General features: G+C 44.7%; 1 protein-coding gene across 1 annotated transcript in view; it reads right to left on the bottom strand.

The window, feature by feature from the left end:
* Window positions 1–491: 491 nt before the first annotated feature.
* STT3A (STT3 oligosaccharyltransferase complex catalytic subunit A) overlaps window positions 492–19,284 on the bottom strand; it is a 160,387-nt gene continuing 141,594 nt past the window's right edge. The window contains exons 15-18 of the mRNA XM_069614069.1: window positions 19,102–19,204; window positions 14,765–14,953; window positions 2,615–2,730; window positions 492–759 (exon numbers count right to left, since the gene is read on the bottom strand). Coding sequence (XP_069470170.1) covers window positions 721–759; window positions 2,615–2,730; window positions 14,765–14,953; window positions 19,102–19,204 — 447 coding nt within the window. The 3' untranslated portion in view covers window positions 492–720. The remainder of the gene's footprint in view (window positions 760–2,614; window positions 2,731–14,764; window positions 14,954–19,101; window positions 19,205–19,284) is intronic.

The raw sequence follows: 19,284 nt of genomic DNA, 5'->3' as shown, positions 1-19,284 counted from the left end.
CCACCATTGGACTTTAAAGAGACATACGTATGTTGTTCAATGGCGCTCTTCCTCCTTTCCAAATCCGGAGGCAGTTCCAGAAGCGTGGTGGAGGGGACCGGAATACAAGAGTATTTCAGTAAGCACTCAAGAAGCACACAAGAAGCACTGCATTCCTGGTAGACAAAGGCACCCTGCCAGAGTTCGACCTTTGGAGGCTTTGCCAAAAAACATAAGTCCCCGGCACTGACGATTCTAAAAAGGAAGCAAGGCCTTTAAACTGAGACCAAAACATACCAGGTTTTCAATGGCCGACTCCAAAGTAAATCCTTGTCACAAAATGTGATTAACAAGGGTTCTTTTGAAACAAAGTGTTTACCAATAGGTTGGTCCAATGAAGATGCAAATATGGACCAGCGTGTAGAAGTAAGACAGTTCCGGGAATGTAAAAGGGGTGCCACACACCATCCAATACAGCACAAGGCCAGAACACACACAAGCCGAAGACAAAGTCGCATGGCTTTATACTCTTTAATTGACCACTGTAAAACCAAAGAAAACAAAAATATTTTGGGAACATGTTCATACTCATAAAAATCATTCACCCAATATGGACTGTATTAGACAGGACTTCACAGGCAATCAGATCCAATCTCTTTTTGCAGATAGAAACAGTATAAAAAACATCCTCGGGCCACAAGTGAAGGCTTTCAGTGCTGTGTGTATTAAAGCTGACGGCAACTATGTTCTCGATAAGCCACGATTATCAAGGTCTTTCACCTGCAGAAAAAAGAAAAGAAATTAGTTTTACATGAATCCTGGAGAAAGGGTGCAGCGGGGCAGGAGTACTGGCTGTTCTGTGAAACAGCCATGGGTAAAGGTAATGCTGCTGCATCGTTAGATCAGCCAACATAACAGGAGTATTTAGTTATCACATTTATATAGCGCACCTAACCCTGGTGCATCTGGGCGCTTGTATTTAAGAATACGGTTATAGGTACGAGTACATTTAGATGAACATGAAATTGGTTACATTCAGGCTTAGATCAAAGGAGATTGCATGGGGCGAATGTTACAACCAGTTACTTTCCGCTTAGTCCTCGTCTTGTACATAGTTGCTGCTGGGTACAAGATTGCTTAAGGGTTCGGTTACATCCAGTTACATTTAGTAGTCCAAATCGATATGGTTACATCCAGTACATCTAGCATAGTCATAGTAAGGTACATACTTTCGAATTGATCATAATTCGCTACGTATCAGCGAGGTCGTCACCTGCTGGAGTCAGACAGAGCCGGTGTTCGCGTTCGTGGGATCTATAGGTCCCAATAGGGCAGCTCGCTCTATCAGGTGAGGCCGAGTGTGGACGGGTGGTAGGCTTAGTGTTCATTTTTTAGGTCTTGCTTGAAAAGCCAGGTTTTGACCTTTTTTCGGAATGACCAAAGTGAGGGGTCTGTCCTGAGCTCAGGGAACATGGCGTTCCAATAGCTGGGAAGCTGGAACCACCTGTTTTTTGTCTTGAATCTTTGGATGGACAGCTGGCTGATGTAAGGTGTTCTAGTGGGTCTAGAAGGTTGGGATTTGGTTATTAGGCTGGAGAGATAGCGAGGTGCAGCGTTGGATGGGCATGTGTGCATCAGTGAGAGTATTTTGAATTTGATCCCATCTCCGACTGGAAGCCAGTGGCTGTCTCGTCTGGTGGTAGTTATGTGAGCTGATTTAGGGATGCTAAGTTCAGCTCGGACAGCACGGTTTTGAACAATCTGAAGTTTGGATATGTTTTTGGCAGAGGAGCCTGCAAAGATGGCATTGCAGTAATCAATCATGGAGAGGTATAGGTAGAGCGGAAACTCCATCCTCAGAGGGACATCTTGGCACTATTGACAGATAAAAATGTTTATTGTTACCCAACTTAATGGTACTCAAAGGGATGAAGTACTGAGCGGACCTGTTGCAATTTGAACCTGTGACCAGAAGGTCAAACACAGGCCCCTGTAGTGGAAGCATTAGTCCACCGAGCACCAGACCCTGCTCCTCCAACATGGAGGAATGTGGCTCAAAAGTTCTGCATCATTCCTGGGAGAAGGCAGAAGAAAGCCATGAACAACGTTTGGTTTGACCTCATACGACAGCCATGGTCATACATCCTAATGCACACAGTGTTTTAACGGGCGTAGTGGCTATTTTAGGACATTCATGAGCGAGGTGAAAATCTCCATGCAATAATCATATTAATGTAGCTAAAACAAAAGCAACCGTTAATAGTAAAAACAAAAAAAAAGCATAAATAGCCTTCAATAAGGTATATGATAAGTAATTTATATCGCGCCTGTACACATGTTTCTATGGAAATCTAGGTATCAATGGAATGGACCACCCGCACGGGAACTTTGACAGCATGCACAACCACGGCTTAGTCGCAGTGGAGAGCAATTTGTATAGTCACAACACAACTCGAGCAGGTGCTACAGGGGACCTACAAATAAGTATTTTGCATTTGCCTGGGAATTCATATAAGCACAGACCAGGGCTCTAAATCAAAGAAGAACACAATTGAACACGCTGTGCACAGAAGAAAACGGAAAAAGTAGCACATTTCCACACCGCACTATCATCAGCAAAGAACATACAACTTACTTTATATATCCTGACCAACCAGTGCTCAGTGGTGTAAGCTTCCTCGAGTACGTCAAGTTCAAAGTCTTTGTTCCCAATCTCTGCATTTCTCACTCGATCATACCCTGGGGGCCGTTCTGCAAAAGTTGGGAAAAAGACAATCCTTCTTTAGGCTTCTAAATTGGACTTTACAAATGTCTTCTGTGAGGAACGGATGGGAGCATTTGCAGGATAAGCTTTCCAGAGAGGGACCGATCACGTGCAGTTATTCTCCAGCACTGGTTCCTCAAGGTCCACCCTGATGAAAGCATCAACCGAGAAGTGGGCTGAAACTGTTCATACAGCACTTGACGTTTCGCGGATACCAGGACTACTACAAAGCAGTCCTTTACACTGTGCACTATTAATGGGCATCATGAACATATAGCCTTTGACAAATGTGTGTGCAAAGCTGTAGTTTATGGAATCCACGCTTCACTTGCAAAGTCAACCCCTCTCACAGTACACCGATTAAGAAATAATTAAGCTTGGAATTTCATGCAAATAATTGGGAGTGCTAGGACAGCAACTAAGAAACCAGTAGTTCACTATATTCTTTCAAATGCAGCCTAAGGTGGAGCATGAACACCACCTGAACAGACACCACCCACCCCCTTACTTAGGAACCTCTTTTGGATGCAGACCCCGAAACAGACAAACAAGCATTTAATTGACAACTGCTGGATATTTAAATAACTGGCAATAATATATTATTAATATAAATGTGGCCCCAAAAGAACAGCAGCATACTGGCAAAACATGTATTATTCCCAAATGGAGCCGAACCGCAGCCCACTAGTTTCCCAGATTATGGCCAAGACCAGGCAAAAGTCAGCGAAGGTATAAGGCTCCCCTTGAGAGTTATCAGAGGGGGAACAGAGATGGGAGAGAGGGGAGGGGCAATTTGGACAGCTTCAGTGTCAATTGGCAGATGTGCAGGGAATCTATATAGAGAAATATCACTCGTCCCTCCAGAGAAGAGGCATTAGGCAAATACTTCCAGGAATGACAGAGTAGCAGATAAGAAGGTGCTTGCCCCTAGTTACCACCTGCACTGCCGCGTTGTGTTCTGACTGGAGGCATCAGCAACAGATGCCACAAAGAAGAGTTATAGTATTGAGTTATCGGACCTGAGGAGGAACTATAACATTTTCTTTTTTTAATTACATTTCTGAAAATTCCTGGTGCACAAAGAAAGCATGGTTACAATAAAAATACATGAAACAAAAATGTATTTTTACAAGCTAAAATACTCCAGTTGACAATGAGAACTACTTTCTGCTCCCTGAAAGATCATTTTACTCCCATCTTCCAAAAGTCAGGAGTAAAATACTCTCCATGAAAATCTTCCCCGGAGCCCTGGTCCCACTAGACATGTGGGAGTCAGACTACTCTATTTGGCACAGGTGCTGGGCTAAGTTTAAATAACCATATCTGGTGAGGCAGGGCACCGGTGCAATATTGTGTTCACATGAACTGGACTATAATGTTCTGAAATGGATACACACTTTCATCAGCTTCTCCGTCGTTCCATAATTCTGACGGAAATCCGGAAAAACTGATTCTACTTAATAGGGAGCAGATCATTAGAGTTCACCTTAAGGTCACAGGCGTGTCTTGGGAGGAGCAAAGCTCTTGATCTCCGCAAATGGTAGCATTATGTTATTTCATTGGAGTTTTATAAATCGCTGACGCTAGAGGAGATTTCCCTTTGTGTGTGATTCTCTCCACGACAAGTCCCCTGGCACTTTTTGCTGAACAAGTGGATTTTTACTAGTTCTCCTGATTGAGTGGGAACCTTTTTCCACACTCATTCTTTTACCCTGCTTTGGGAACCCTTTTTACCCCTTTTTGGCATTTCATTTTGGAGTCCTGCTGTCCTACAACTTTTCTGACATCTACATTTTACTAAAGCAGCCCACAGCCCTTTCTGTGCAGTGTTAACGGGGGTTCCTAGAGCTTCGACTTTCTGGTTTCTTCATTTTCCTGACTAACTCTTGTAGATAACCAGGGCAGGGGGATCCGTTTAATCCTACCTGTGTTTTATGATGAGAGATTAGCACACCCCACCTTACGCAGTGTATCCCTTTTCTCGACTCTACAGGACCTTTTTGGTTATGGTGACAAACACTCTGTTCAGGCTGGTGGCAGTGTACCTTTTTGTACAATTCTGTGGGCTTTTGTTGCAGGCTTGCGATTCTCTGAGCCCGCTGTTAGGGAGAATTCTCATAAATGGCTGATTTCCCTTACATAATGAGTCCCTCAGCAGCTTTGCTGGATTTCTAGGGTTTATTTTTTTCACCTGGTAAGAGTGTGAGCCTTTTTTCCACTCTTACATGAGTTTTGCTGTATGTGATCTTGGGCTCTGGAGCATCACCTACTCGATGAGCATCATTTTTATGTGTGTTACACAGCACCTTCAGTGCAGTGACACAGGGTTGTCTTTTAGACTTCCCACTTACTCCATTTTTCTGGGACCGACTGTCTCCCAGAAACATTTAAAGTTGCCATTAACTTTATGTAGCCTCTTTAAATCGCAGACCCAGCACAACCCATCTTACATGGAGTATTGGAAAGGGTTAATTCTTATACCTTTTTATCTGTTTCTCTGAGAGCACTTTTTCACTCCCTTTTCATCAAGACTTGTCTGGTGGCAGTGGTAACTAGCCTATTTTTCATACCGCTGTTATCTTATATAACCATGGTATTGTTTTAGGCTATTTTATTAGCCTTGAACATAAACCTGCTTGACCAAATATATTTTATTTCAGCTCCGGCTGGGTTTATTCGCCATTTCTCTTGGTTAAAGTCTTTCTCGTGTTTTAATCTGCGCGCCAAACCAGGTTTGGTCCCTTTGTTCGCCGTCTTTTCACGGGCTTCTGCATAGAAGCCCTCCTTAAGGCGCCTGAAAGTCTGGGTAGGCAGGATGTGAGGGAGGGGTCTTGGGACTCCTGCTATGCTTTCCCTTGTTAACCCAAGCCGCACTCCTGTTTGATTGGCTGGGTGACTGTCCTTGCCAGGCCAGCCACCCTGCTGTGTGATTGACAGCCAGGCTGTGTGAATGGGGAGAAAACTGCATAAAAAGCAGGGCTCTGGGACTGGAAACTAGAGTCGCCAATGGAACGAAAGAACCAACGAGGAGCTGATGGAAGAGGACCCCTACAACGACTGAACCGCCCGGTGAAGCCCTGCTGTAGGTCCAAATCTTCAGAATCCAACGACAGAAGATCCTCCAGGAAACTTCTTCCCTTGAGCTGATGGGACCAACCAGTTTCCCCAAACTGCAAGCCAGGACCCCTCCTCTGGTCAAATTCGCTTTACAGAGCTACAGTGAGCCGGATAGCCAGGGAGGTCAGACCCTGCTTGGTTTTTAAAGGAGCGTGCCTTTTATTCGTTTCGCTCTGCTGCCGGTTTCTTCCCTGGGTAGTGCAGGACCCTCCAGTCTTCCTACTTCTTGTCAGTCCGACAGTCGCTTCAGGAACCGTGAGCCTGCAGGAACGTCTGCCTCAGCTACAGCTTCCTCTCCGTTTTAAGGTACTGTGCAAATCCGGTTGTTCGTTTCGTTCAACTGCGGTGAAAGTGTTTGAAATCTTTCTCCAATCCGAGGGCTTGTGCTTCTCTTGGAATTTACTTTTCTACCAACTAACCTCGTCCGGCATCCGTGGCACAAACTTTACCACGAACTACCCTGAACCGTGTGATCTTGAGCAAAAGACTTTTGACCCATTGACTTTGGCCCTAGGCATTTTCGACCCGATTCTATCACTGTAGTTCCTCTTGCTCAATTGCCTTGAGTGTTGGTGTGGTGTGGTGTTGGTGTGGTTCAATTTCTATTAACTTTGTCTTTCCCTCCCTTTTAAATTGCTGGAGTGCCCTTTTGCTCCCACTTCATTTTGTGAGCTCAACTTGTCTGGAACTTATAAGGAGTGGTGTGGTGTATTAAGATTGTGATTTTTAAACTGATTTATGATAGTGAAATGTTATATAACTAAAGAGTAAATAAATGTATATTCTTTTACTTGGAAACCTTGAGTCGGTGTTAGTTTGAATCATAGTAATAGATGTCCTTTGTGTAACTATTTGATACTGCTCCCTTGCTCTTGAGGTAAGTCTGGCTGCCCAGCCATCGTGACCGCTTTACTGTGTAGTACAGGCTTGTACCAACAGTGAATTTGTACTGTCACTTGTAGTCTTAATTGTGTGTGGTGTTCCCAAAGGGTACTGCATATAATTCTGCCTAACACCCGCGCTGTGGGTCCCCCAAACCCATTGCTTTCTTTTTTGTTGGCTTCCTTGTTTTACTTTTGTGGCCAAAGGGACTTGTACTAAAGTCCCGCTACCACCACAACCCTTTGTCACATATGCAGTCCTTGTAGTCCATATGGCTACCAGGGCAGGAGCGTTTGTTAATCACCCCATTTTAATGGCCAATAAGCTGGTGGCAGCTGCAATTCAGTTTTGGCTTCACCAGGGGTCAGTCATTTTTACTGCATGAATTGCCCAATGCAGTCTGGTAGCCATTGGGGTACTACTGTATTTTTAAAAATTCTACTAACGGCCATTTGTTTTGGGCCATCGCTATCCAGTTCTGTACACCCCCCCCCCCCCATAATGGAATCTAAACTGGGTCAGCTCTCCTTTCTGCCCCAGACACATCCAGTTGGTTCCATGTAATAATGTCGCCATGCAAAAATATTGCCGAAAAATTGTCGTTTTTTGTGGCGACATTATTGCATGGAACATGCGGGGGACACCCCCGCAGCCCCCACATTTTTTTATTTAAAAACTTTTTTTTTGCCCCTATCGCCACAAATATGGTCACCCAAATAATATTGCCACAACATTTTCCCGGCGATATTTACGGCGACCATATATGTGGCAATATTAATACCCGATACCATCCAGTCTGGCTTGACCCGACTGTTTGGCAGTCCGTGGGGCAAGCCTTATTGGTTAGCTGCCAAAACCTGTGTGCGCCTGGCTGATGTTTAATTGGAGCGCTGGCTTTGGCCGACCACTCAGTGATTGTGCTCATCAAGGTAAGATCCTGTCAATTTCTCAGAATCCTATCTGAATGGCTGCAGGACTGCCACGCTGATGGGCAGCTGCATTAGAGGACCTGGCCTGGCAGCATTGGCTGGAACCTTATTTCTTTGTCCGTACCCCGGTTTCTGCTGGAAATCCTTGCTAGGGTTAACAGTCCCCCCTGCCCACCTGGTCCTCCTGATTGTCTGAACTGGCAGCCAAGCCACATCTTAGGTCCTTTGCTATGCTTCCTCCCTTCAAAAGCCTCCTGGACAAGCACCTTGAGCAAGGGAGTGTCCCTGGCATGGGTTAATGATGGGTTACCACTACTCTGCATCAGCGCCACCTTGTGCTGCCTCAGGCAGTACAAAGCACAAAAACCTTGAGTTATGTCGCAAGTGCCTCTGTGCTGGCTATCCATAGTGGCAGCCTCTCAGTTTAAATGTGGAATGACTGCCTATAGCTGGACTGGGGTTGCTCCCAGCCTAACATTTTGTGCATCAGGTAGGGTCTTGGGACCATTCTCCAATGGATCAGAAGCACCACGAGAAATATGAAGGACGCTGGGATCCTGTTGAAATAGACATTGCCAAACTCCTGAAAAGGCAGATCTCTGCCTTGTCGACCAAGGGAAGCCTTCAAGGGGTCTCCCTCCCTCGAACTTGTGATAACAGCTGGTTCATGGTTCTGCTCATCACTGGAAATCGGTCTGCATTCCATAGGACCCTGTGATCCCCCCCCCCACCCAGAGAGTTCTCCTGTAAGAGCAGAACAGAGGCACCGACTGTTTCCGCCGCGCAAGCCTCAAGATGGCAACATGTGCTCCATTGCTCTGGCACTGCCTTTGGTCACCAGGCTAGGCTACCCTACAGGAGATGAAGGGCTGTGCGCCCTCTTTCTTTGCTGGGTCCCTTCCAGACTACTAATCACCTGTTGCACCTTCAGGCCCTCTGAATGTCACAGGACTGCAAGAAAAGGGTTTGCATCATCTTGGATCTGATGTCCAACACACTGCATCTTCCAGGCCCATATGTTCACTAACTGAGACCGGAACTAGTGCCAGCCAGACCAACCCCCAAACCTACCTCTACACCCACCAGACCTGAGCCTTCTGCATTGGAACCTTCACACCACGAGCAAGTCTACCCCCAAGTCTTAAGACTTACCTAGAGTGACTGGACTCCCTTTTGGGAGCATCGGATGCCCATCGGCAGACCTATTGCAGGGGTTGCTATTGTCATTTTTTTGTAATTGTTTATTTGTAAAGCGCTTAGACACAAGTGAAGTGCTTCAAAGCGCTTCAAGGCAGGAAGGGAACAAGGGGATATTATTGTCATTCCTAGTCCTTGAGTCCGAATGATCTAACAGCAATAACTAGCATACTACGACAGGGCATTTCTACTAGTATAAGTGCGTGACAGAGAGGGGGGGGGGGCGGGGAAGGGAGAGGGAGAAGGAACAAACACAGACAAAAAAGGTTGCTCATCAATGAGCCTATGCATGCAGGCACAGCAAGCCGAGGAGGGGAGTGAGAGAAGGACAGCCAAACACGCTAAGCCTATTACATTCAATGTTGTGCAAGTCTGCAGACAGAAGTGGGAGGGAGGGGGACAAGTGCACCCAGTTCAGCAGGGGCCGGGGTTAAGTGCAGAGTGGGTGCCACTCTCATGGAACGTATTCGGAGTGCAGTAATGCAAGGCAGAGTGCAGGACTGGCGGGGAAGCTTGGGACCTGTGAGGCTCTGGAGGTGCACCAGGCGACCAGTCAGCAGACTGAGCAGGTTGGGGAAGAGAACGAAGGAGGGAAGCAGGAGAGAAGAGGAAGGAGGTTAGCAAGGGAAAGAGAAAGAAGGAGGAATGTCTTGAAGAGTTCATCGAACTTATTCAAAAAGGACTTAATTATTTGAACTATAAACCTTGAGTGTAAGTGTTATTTGGATACTTGTATTGGAGGATATTATTGCTACAGCTCACATTTAGCCCTCTTGAGAACTCTTTTTGAGTCGAAAAGGCATAACCTAAACAGGTAGAGGCCTCCTGGGGTAGAAAAGGCCGTTTTCTCCTTGGCATGGTCTGTCAGAGATATTTGCCAATAGCCTGAGGTCAGGTCAAATGTACTGAGGAACTCGGCTGAACCAAGTTTGTCCACCAGCTCATCTGTCCGGGTAAATGATGGGCATTAGTTGTGGTGACTGCAATTAAGAGCTTTATAGTCCACACAGAATTAACTCTTTGGTGGCTGCTTTCGGCACTAGTACCACTGGACTAGCCCAATGACTGGTAGATGGCTCAATAACCCCATGATCAAGCATCTTCTTGACCTCTTCCTTTATATGTGTTCCAACATTCTGTAACCCCTGCTTCTGAGAGGGAGACTGTCGCCAGTGAAAGTATCATGCTGGCCCCAAGGGGTCAAGCCTAGTGTCAGTGAAAACAGGGAGGCACACCGATTCAACAGAGCCTTTCACTCCTCCTGTTGTTGCACAGTCAGGAAAAATGTTAATTTCTGTGCTAATTCCTTTCAACCTTCGAGACCCCCAGCTCTTTTGCCGGACTCAGAACTTGAGTGGGACCTTTTTCTCACTCTCATGTGTTTTAGCCTGATTTGGATTTTATGTTTTCACTGTTTTTGGAGTCAAACTCCATAGGCATCTGCTTTTTGTATGGTGACACATGGCACCCCTCAGTGTAGTGTCATTGAGAAATCCTTTGGATTTCTCTTCAGGTTTGAATACTTTTTCTTGGGTGAACTACTGTTCCCAAGAATAGTAAGGCGAAATTGATCGATCTTAACTTTTCTCTTTGTAGGTCCCGCAGACACCATCTTATGTGGAAGTGCTGCTGCGGGGTTGCTTAGTAGCCCTTTATTCTACTTTCTCATGTTACATTTTTTTGTTACCCTCAATACTTTAAATGGCTGGTGGCAGTGGTTTACTTTTTACTACCAGTGTGCTTTTCTACCGCAGGCTGAACGCTCAGCTTCAGTACAGCACCCATGGGTGTCCATTTTGTTAAAATTACCCCAGACTTTGTTTGCCGTTTTCTCTTTGTGATGTCTTTCTTGGCTCTTACTCTGTGCGTTGACAGCCCTTTGTGTGTTTTGCCTTTGGCGGGCTTCAGCCCTGATGTCCGCCCCTGGCTCCAGTGGGTCTGGAAGGGCAGGAAGTGAGGGAGGATCCCGAAACCTCCCTGTTCTTTGTCTCTAGGTGTGCCTGAGTGAAACTAGTCCCGATTGGCCTGCTGGCTGTCCTGAAAGGACAGCCACCCTGCTGGGTGATTGACAGCCTACGCTGTGCATGAATGGAAAAACTTGCTTAAAAGGCGAGCGTTTTGGGACTACAGGCAGTCGACCACTGGAAGAAACGTCCGACGAGGAAACTGAGAAGAGAAACCCGCTGAAACCTCCTGGACCTTGAATTGCCCTGTGAAGCTCTGCTGCTGTGCGGACCTCCTTTTTCACCTCGACAGAGAAGCTCCAGACAGAACGACCTCTCCCCTTGGGTTAGTGGGTGTTAGGCAAGATTGGATGCAGAAACCCTTGGGGAGACTACACCAGCCTTGTCCTCTTGGCAATAGGTAACCCACCTATTGGTATAGGTCTGTACTACACAAGTTGGTAGAGTGAGCAGCCAGACTTCTCTCAAGAGGGGTAAATTACAAGTATTCAAATAACACTTACTCAAGGTTTTCTAGTAAAATAATTATTTAACAGTTTTAAATAAGTCTTCTTTAAAAAAGGCAATTTGCAACCATAAAACTATACTTCATAACACTTCCTCAGATTTAAGATAACCAGTCAATTTGTAAAATAACTATTCTTTAAAAGGGCAATTTATGTAGCAATCAAATATTCTTTAAAATACTTTTCAGGAACAGCACAAGTTAGTGGATGCTCTTTAGACATGCTTCATACACAATTCCTACAACCTGGAGGTGACTTCAATCAGAAGGACAGTAATGTCATTTTATATTTTGCAGATTCAGAGGTTTCAGAAATTAAAGGTTAGAAGGAATGAAAAAGGTTAAACAGGTTCTCAACACATGAATATACTTAAATCTTCCAATGAAGTCTAGACAAGCCTTTCCCAGCAGTAACAGTCTAAAACAAGCTAACCACCTATGAGGGACAAACATATGAAAGTCAATGGGCTAGAAGAGTTTGCAGAGAGCCAAAGTCAACAGGGAGCAGTTTAGGGGCTGATGAATTTCTTACATAAAAGTCTTGCAAAGTTTAGAGAGTTTGTAGAAATCACTTGTAGGGTCAGAAGCGGTTATGTCTGTGGAAAGCAGAGTTGGAATCAACTGTACAGGTGAGCCAATGCAAGTCTCAACTGAGCACCGCTAAAAGACAATGAGGCAAGTACCCTAAGTCTAAACAGTGCCTCTGGTTAGAAGAAGAGTGCTCCAGCTGTGGTCCTGTTGCAGCGATGCAGACTCCGTGTTCCTGAGCCTCTGTCGAGGGGACAAGAGGGAGTATGTCTGAGGGCTCCTGCAGCAGCAATTTGGAGGCCTTCGGCAGCTACGGGCACTTTTCAGGTCAGCAGCACTTCACGGTTTCAGCGCTTAGTAAACAGCACCACCGTGGATCTTGGATACCGGTTGGGCTTCCTTCACTCCTTGGGTCCTGCACTCTGGTGAGGGGACTCTAGCTTGGGACGTCCTGCTTCTGGAGGGTCCTTAGGAGACTCCTGGAGCTTCTGGACGGATTTCAGACGTTGCACTAGACTACGGATTTCTCGACCCCTGGCACTCGGTGCTTGCAACAGCGAAGAAGTACAGCCAATCAGGGAAGATGGCCCAGTGGAGTTAGTCTCGGAGTTAGTTTGTCTCACTAATACAAGGGAAGTCATTCCTTCCTGAGCGTCTCTTGTCGATTAGAAAAATGAGTTTCAGCACAGCAGCAGGGCTTCACCGAGCAATTCAAAGGTCCAGAAGGATGCAGCAAGCTTTGTTCACGGTTTCTTCGTTGGGTGTTTCTCCCAGTGGTCGAATATGCCTAGTCCCAAAACCGTCGCCTTTTAAGCAGGTTTCTCCCATTCTTGCACAGCCTAGGCTGTCAAGCACACAGCAGGGTGGCTGCCCTGAAAGGACAGCCAGTCAATCAGGACTGGTTGCATGCAGGCATTCCTAGAGACAAAGGACAGGGGAGTTTCAGGAACCTCCCGCACAACCTGCCTTTCCAGACACACTGGAGCCAGAGGTGGGCTTCAGGACTGACGCCTGCAAAAGGCAAAACGAACAAAGGGCTCAAATCTGCCTCGACACACAGAGTTAAACCCAAGAAAGACATCACAAACACAAAATGGTGAAAAAAGAAGACCGGGCCATTTTGACACAAATGGTCACCCATGAGTGCTACACTGCAGCTGAGGATTCAGCCTGTGGTCGAAAAGCACACAGGTAGAAAATGAAAACCACTGCAACCAGCCATTTAAAGAAGGGAGGATAATATAAAAATGTTTACATGAGTAAGTAGGAAAAGGGGCTACTAAGCAACCCCACAGCACTTCCACATAAGATAGCAGTGCTGGACCTACAAAGAGAAAAGGTAAGATCGATCAATTTCACTTTACTATTCTTGGGAACAGTAGTTCACACAAGAAAGGGTATTTAAACCTTATGAGAAATCTAAAGGATTTCTCTGCGACACTGCACTGAAGGGACTGTGCGTCGGCATACAAGAAGTAGATGCCTATGGAGTTTGTAAGACTCCATAAACAGAGAAAACACATAATCCAAATCAGGTCAAAACACAGAGTCAGAACAAGGGCTCACTTAGTCCAGGGTTCAATTTAAAAAGTCCTTAAGTGCAGCAAAAGAGCTGGGGGTCTCTAAGGTGGGAAGAATTAAGCACTAAAATGAAGATTCTGCCTAATAGCATGTTAACAATTAATTGAAAATTATTTCTCCCGAAGAAGGCCCGATTCTCAGTGATAACCAATCTTTAGAACGCGGGCAAGTGACTTATCTTTGAAGGGTTTTCCTAGACACTTTAGGGTTTCAGAAAGATAAGTCCTGGTTTTGGTTACAGAGCTGCTCAGTATTGTTCAAATCTCTCAGGGGGTAGACGGAGCAATCTAAGCTATACTCAAAAGTAGAGCAGGGTGGCAATGTTGTAAAAGGTACAGGATAACATGCAAAACAATGAGAGAATGCACACAGTGTCTGTATATCAAAATAATTTGATAAGGAATGAAAATAAGCGGGTTTCGAGGAAGTAGCTTTTTAGGAGTCTTGATTCGTAACTTCCACTTACGTCACAGGAAAAGTTCAAAGGTTCAGTCTTGAACTGCTTAAACAGGATTTGAGGTTACATGTTTAGAAGTTATAAAAATCCAATACTTTTTAACGGTACAAAGTCAATAGTTACGTGGAGATGCCAAGCTGTGACACAGTCGGAACAAGTTGCATTTCTGCTTAACTTGCACTGGCGTCAAAATGATTAAATGCAGCAAAGACAAGTAGAAAATGTCTGGGTAGAAGGAAAAGGAGCTTGCAAAGTATCAATCCTGCATAGAAGGTGCAGAGTGTACATGCAAACTAGAACAGTGCTCACAGGGACCCTGGAGGACATTAATGGACCTAAAAAGAAGAAACGGATGCAGAGATGGGGGGGCTTACAGTCCGAGAACCAGCAGGAAATGCAATATAAAATAGTCAGAGAACTTGCTGCGAGTCACAAGTTAGGACTTTCATCCAGACAACATACCCAAGTTTAGTGTAAGTGCACAGCCAGAACCGAGAATTTTAAATGTAAATACCAGAAAAACAACAAAAACACTTAGGATTTTAAAATAAAAAACCCGGCCAGGCAGCTGACAAGATATTAGACCCAGTCACAGTTGCTTCATTGTCAGAAAACAAAGCCCAAAAAAATGGCCTAGACTGGGCGTGATCTTAAACAACTGCAGATTGCACATCAGATAGATGACCTCAATTGAAAGGAGTAATGAAGCACAAACTGCATTTCTAGTTCAAAAATTAGAAAGCGGAACCAAGATCTGTCAATTTGGTAAACTAGTACCTGTTCGAAAACAGCTTTTCTACAAATAGTTGTGAAAAGAGTTGGATTTAAGCAGCAACATTACTAAATACTAGGAGCACTTACTTGCTTCTGTGTAAACCTGTCCAAAGCGATAGTAGCACATCTTGTACATAAGGCAGTTGAGTAATACTGGAGAGCCCTCTCGATCGACTCGAAACTCTCCTGTTGGCGTGTAATAATCGTGCTCCTTAATGTGTTTGCCAGTGTCTGTGCTTCCTCCGATACGCACCATCCACAAAAACTTGTTGATGTCTGAGTGAACAGAGAACCAAAAGAAGCTTTAGTAAAAGAAGATTAACAAACAACGCAGAATAAAAACTATATCAATTACGTTCTAGATCGTTCCCATCATGTTTAGGAACAATGCTGTCGTTCTGTGCCAGCTGCCTTACTTGACCTCTAGACTGAATCTTTGGTGGTTCTAGATTCATGCAATCTAAAGACCTTCTTCGACTGCGTATTCCTTGGGTATTTGCAAGTCTTCTCAGTTGCTCTGCTTTGGAACTCTCTACCAGTATCTCCGTCTGTCCACTACACTGCTCTTTTTGTAATAATTTGAAAACTTTCTTGTTCTCTAGTTAAATTTGCTCATTATATTGCTCACTACATTGTAATCTGATATCTTCATTGTAATTTGTTCTGCGCTACGCTGCCTTCAGGTTCGGCTCATGCAATATAAAAAACAAAAATGAAACAACCTAAAAAAAAAAAAAAAAAAAAAAAAGATTACCCAACTGGAGCAACCTTAAAGAACGCTCCACGATAAAGGCTTCACTTTTCTCTCTGTTTTAGTGATACAGTGTCCATTAGACATGGCTAAGGTGCCTAGTTAGCGACATCGCAGCACATGTGAAATTTCTTCCCCATGCTCCTGGTCATCGCAAGAAGGAACCATCAGAACAGAGCACCCAACATTTGGTGCATATTGTGCAAGGGCTGTTGGCTAATATTTTAACCTTCGTGCTAAATCTACCCCAGAACTTTTTGCTGGACTGGTAGATTATTTGTCCCTACACCTCAGTGAATAGGAACCTTCTTCCACTCTGATTCTTTTTACTCTTTTTATGGGGGTCATTTTTAAGATTCTCCATAGTGTCCGTTTAACGTTATCTATTCTCTGACAACTTTTGGGATATCCCTTTTTTGTTGTTACAGGGCTCCCCTTTGGGCTCCCCTTTTACTTTCTCTGGCTAACCTTGTAAGAACTATCCCTTCCACATTTTGTTTGGGGAAACCAGCGCACCCCACCTTATGTGGAGTGCTGGGGAGATACAATGTATCCCCCTTCTCAAGAGCACTGTAACAATTCTGTTACAGGGACAATCTTACCTAAAATGGCTGGTGGCAGTGTACCTTTTTTACAAATTTGGTGCATTTTTACCGCAGGCTGTTTTCACAGCTGCGGTTAAGGATCCATGGGTGCCCATTTTACCAAAATGGCCGCAGTCTTCTTTTTTTGCCATTCTCACGCTTCTTATCCCTTCTTGGTCTTTCCCCTGCCCTCCAGGGTTGGAAATTCCTTTGTGTCATTTTTATCTTTGGCGGGAGACCTCTGACAAGCCCACCCGCCCGGCCGAAGAATGCAGTTCAAACTGGGAGGCTGACTGTCCTGAAAGGACTGCCAACCCCCCTGCCCCAAGTTTGAATTTTGCATGTCGGATTGGCTGGGTTCCTGCATTAGAGTCTGATCCTGGAAGCTGAAGAGGTAGTTGACCACTGTACTTGAATCCAAAGAGAAAGATTACAAAAACACAGCTGAGACTATTTCCAGCGAACGGAGAGCTTGCTGTTACCCTTCCTTTCAAGTGACTTGGGAACTCTGAAAAAGATGACACCGTCCCAGTGTCTGGGGAGATCCACTAGACTCAAGACGACCTGCATTTTGAGTCATCCCACGTCGCGCTGCGATCTTGCAGGGCTGCACTACCCCAATACCCTGGGACCTTGAGCAAGTGTGCGCTGCACGGTCTTCCAAATCGAACTGAAGCTTCGGTGACACCTTGCAGGACCTCCAGAGATGTGAATTGAGTCCAAAAAGTCCCCTCACCAGAGTGCTGGACCTCGCAAGTGACGAGAATCTGACCTGCGATATTCAGTCTTCTGGCTCCTGAAAAGGCGCCAAATCCACAGAGCCGCATCCAGCCGCAAAGAAACTCTTGCCTGGAGCATTCTCCATTGATCCCTGCTGCAAAATCCCTTCCAAAGTTCTGTCTTCCGTCTTCTTGACAAAGGAATCCATTGACCAGGTTTTTGGCTGCAGATCCTGAAGTTTTCCTGCTGCAACTTTCTTCTATGTGGAGGTACTGTGTTGGCTGGGGTATTCACTTACCCTAAGCCTGTGTGATTTCTGTACAGATTGTGGGGTGTTTCTCTGATTGGGAGTCCTCTCATCCAGTTCACAGAGGCCCACTGCTGGAATTCTCAAAGGGTGTCTTATCAGAAGTCCCTGGACCCTACCTAACGCAAGTGAACTACTTACTTATTTGAACAGCCTTCCCCAGGAACTCTGACTTTGCCAGTAACTGAATCCTACCTCACCCTGACTACAGCTGGCACCTAGATTACTAAGGTCCCTCTTCTGCCTCAGAGAACTCATGCAATCGAATAGGGAAGGACTGGATAAGAAAAGGCTTCTGCCTTGAAAACAAGTGTTTTAAAGTGTACTTACTTGTGAAGGATTAAGTTGGAAAACTAACAGGGTGAACAGTTACAAAAGTTCTTACTTACCTTGAATGTGTATTGTGCCATTCTGAAAAGTATCTGCAAGGTTATTTTACTCCCCGGGAATTGGTTCCCCCACTTACCAAAAGTAATGCTGTTGGCTTCACCCAACTATTTCTTCCAGAATATTAGTGTGCGAGTTCACCAACTGGGTCTTGCTTCCCCTGACCTGCTGTATAGCCTGTCTAAACTAGGTGTGCCTTGGGTTTTACCTAGCTAGAATACTATCGAGTCATTCATAAAGTTTAACATTGGGTTGTGCTTTCCCTGGTCTGTTTCATCCAGCTGCTAAAACAGTCTTAGGTTTATACCTATCTTTAAGTTGCTGATAGCGCCTTTAAAAAGTATATGGGTGTTCTTTACCTTGGTCTGCCATCCTAAAATAAGTTATGAAGTTTTTGCGTACTTTAGTCTGTGTTCCACTGACCTGAAAAGCAACTGTAATAGTATATAGCAACATTAGGTTTTACCTGCCTTGAATAGCTGTGTGCCATGTTTTCTGTAGGTGTAGCTGACCTTGGTCTGCCTGGTGCAATCCTAAATTAGTGTAAAACGTTCTTGCTTACCTTCGTGTGTGCTCCATGAGCTGAAAAGCAACTGTAATTGTAGATTACACCAAAAGGTCTTACTCACCTAGTATACCTGTGTGATGCTGAATGTGGTTATAGGTTTGTACTGTTCCTTGAACGAGTCTTCCACTAGTCAGAAAAGTATATTTGCAGGTTGGTTTACTAAGTGATTTGTTAACGAAGCGTCAGTGTTACTGAAAGTAATTGGAAATTACTCCCCAAGAATAGGTGCGTCTTATACTAAATGTGTTTTTTTTTTTTATAAAGGTCTGACTTGCCTAGAAATAAGGTTTGTTTTCTGAACAAGGTTTATGCTTTGGTATGTGTACCTTAAAGCATTGGGTTTTGTTTTTATAATGTGTTTATGTCTCTATGACCAAGTACTTATCCCCAAGATTTATCTTGGCCTAACTTGCATTTAGAATGAAGCTTTATTTTTTTTTATAAGACTTCTGGTAGTCAGTGTTTCTGTTGAACCCTTGGTATACCACAAGTTCTTTGTACCTTCCTACAGCCCTCTCTCCCTTCCAAGATAAGCCTGGCTGCTCTGTCTACGCTAGCCTGAACTCAGGTAGTACAGCCTTATACTAAGAGTGGAGCCTTGCACTGTCTCAGTTGAATGGTCAGAAAAACTGTCCTAAAATTGTGAGTCAGTTTTAGACAATTGTATGAAAAATATATAAAGTATTTTTTTAGTGTCTATAAACTATGTATACACCGAGGCAAAAGAAGTGCAAGAGATCCTGCGCATCACAAACAACGCCAGAGGAAAGGGCTGTAAAGCGGATCCTGAACAAGCCACATGATGGTTGCAACCCTCCCCACAAGCCCACGATGCTCCTTAGGCTTCCACCAATGTCATCTAAACTTGCGCTGAATTTAGAATTAGAGGGCAGAATTGTGCGTGGCTTTTTTGCCATGGTGCTAGCATTCCTCTGCAAGTTATTAACGAACCCTCGCCAGACGCGCCCCTTAGAAGTTGAATATTCTAAGCCACGGAGGGTGTGGACAATCCTGTTTCTATATTAAAAGACTGATATTTTCCTGAGTAAATGTTGTATCCAGTCTAGTTTCAAATAATTTGCCCAAGACCAAAAACATGGCCATTACCATCAGAAGAATATCCAGTGAGCCCTCCAAATATAACCAGGACGTAACTGACATCAAGCTCTCTCATAATTTCATACGCCTTCTCCTCCGTGGACGCCATCGCCTAAAACAAAATGGAAAATGCGACTTTTCATTGCACTGCCAATTACAACCATAAAACAAGAAAAGGCCCAAACTCTTCTG

Source organism: Ambystoma mexicanum, chromosome 9 (assembly GCF_040938575.1).
Source record: "Ambystoma mexicanum isolate Mex_15411 chromosome 9, UKY_AmexF1_1, whole genome shotgun sequence".
Taxonomy (NCBI): Eukaryota; Metazoa; Chordata; class Amphibia; order Caudata; family Ambystomatidae; genus Ambystoma; species Ambystoma mexicanum.
The sequence above is the reverse complement of the archived record's forward strand: the minus strand, read 5'-3'. Positions and strand labels throughout refer to the sequence as shown.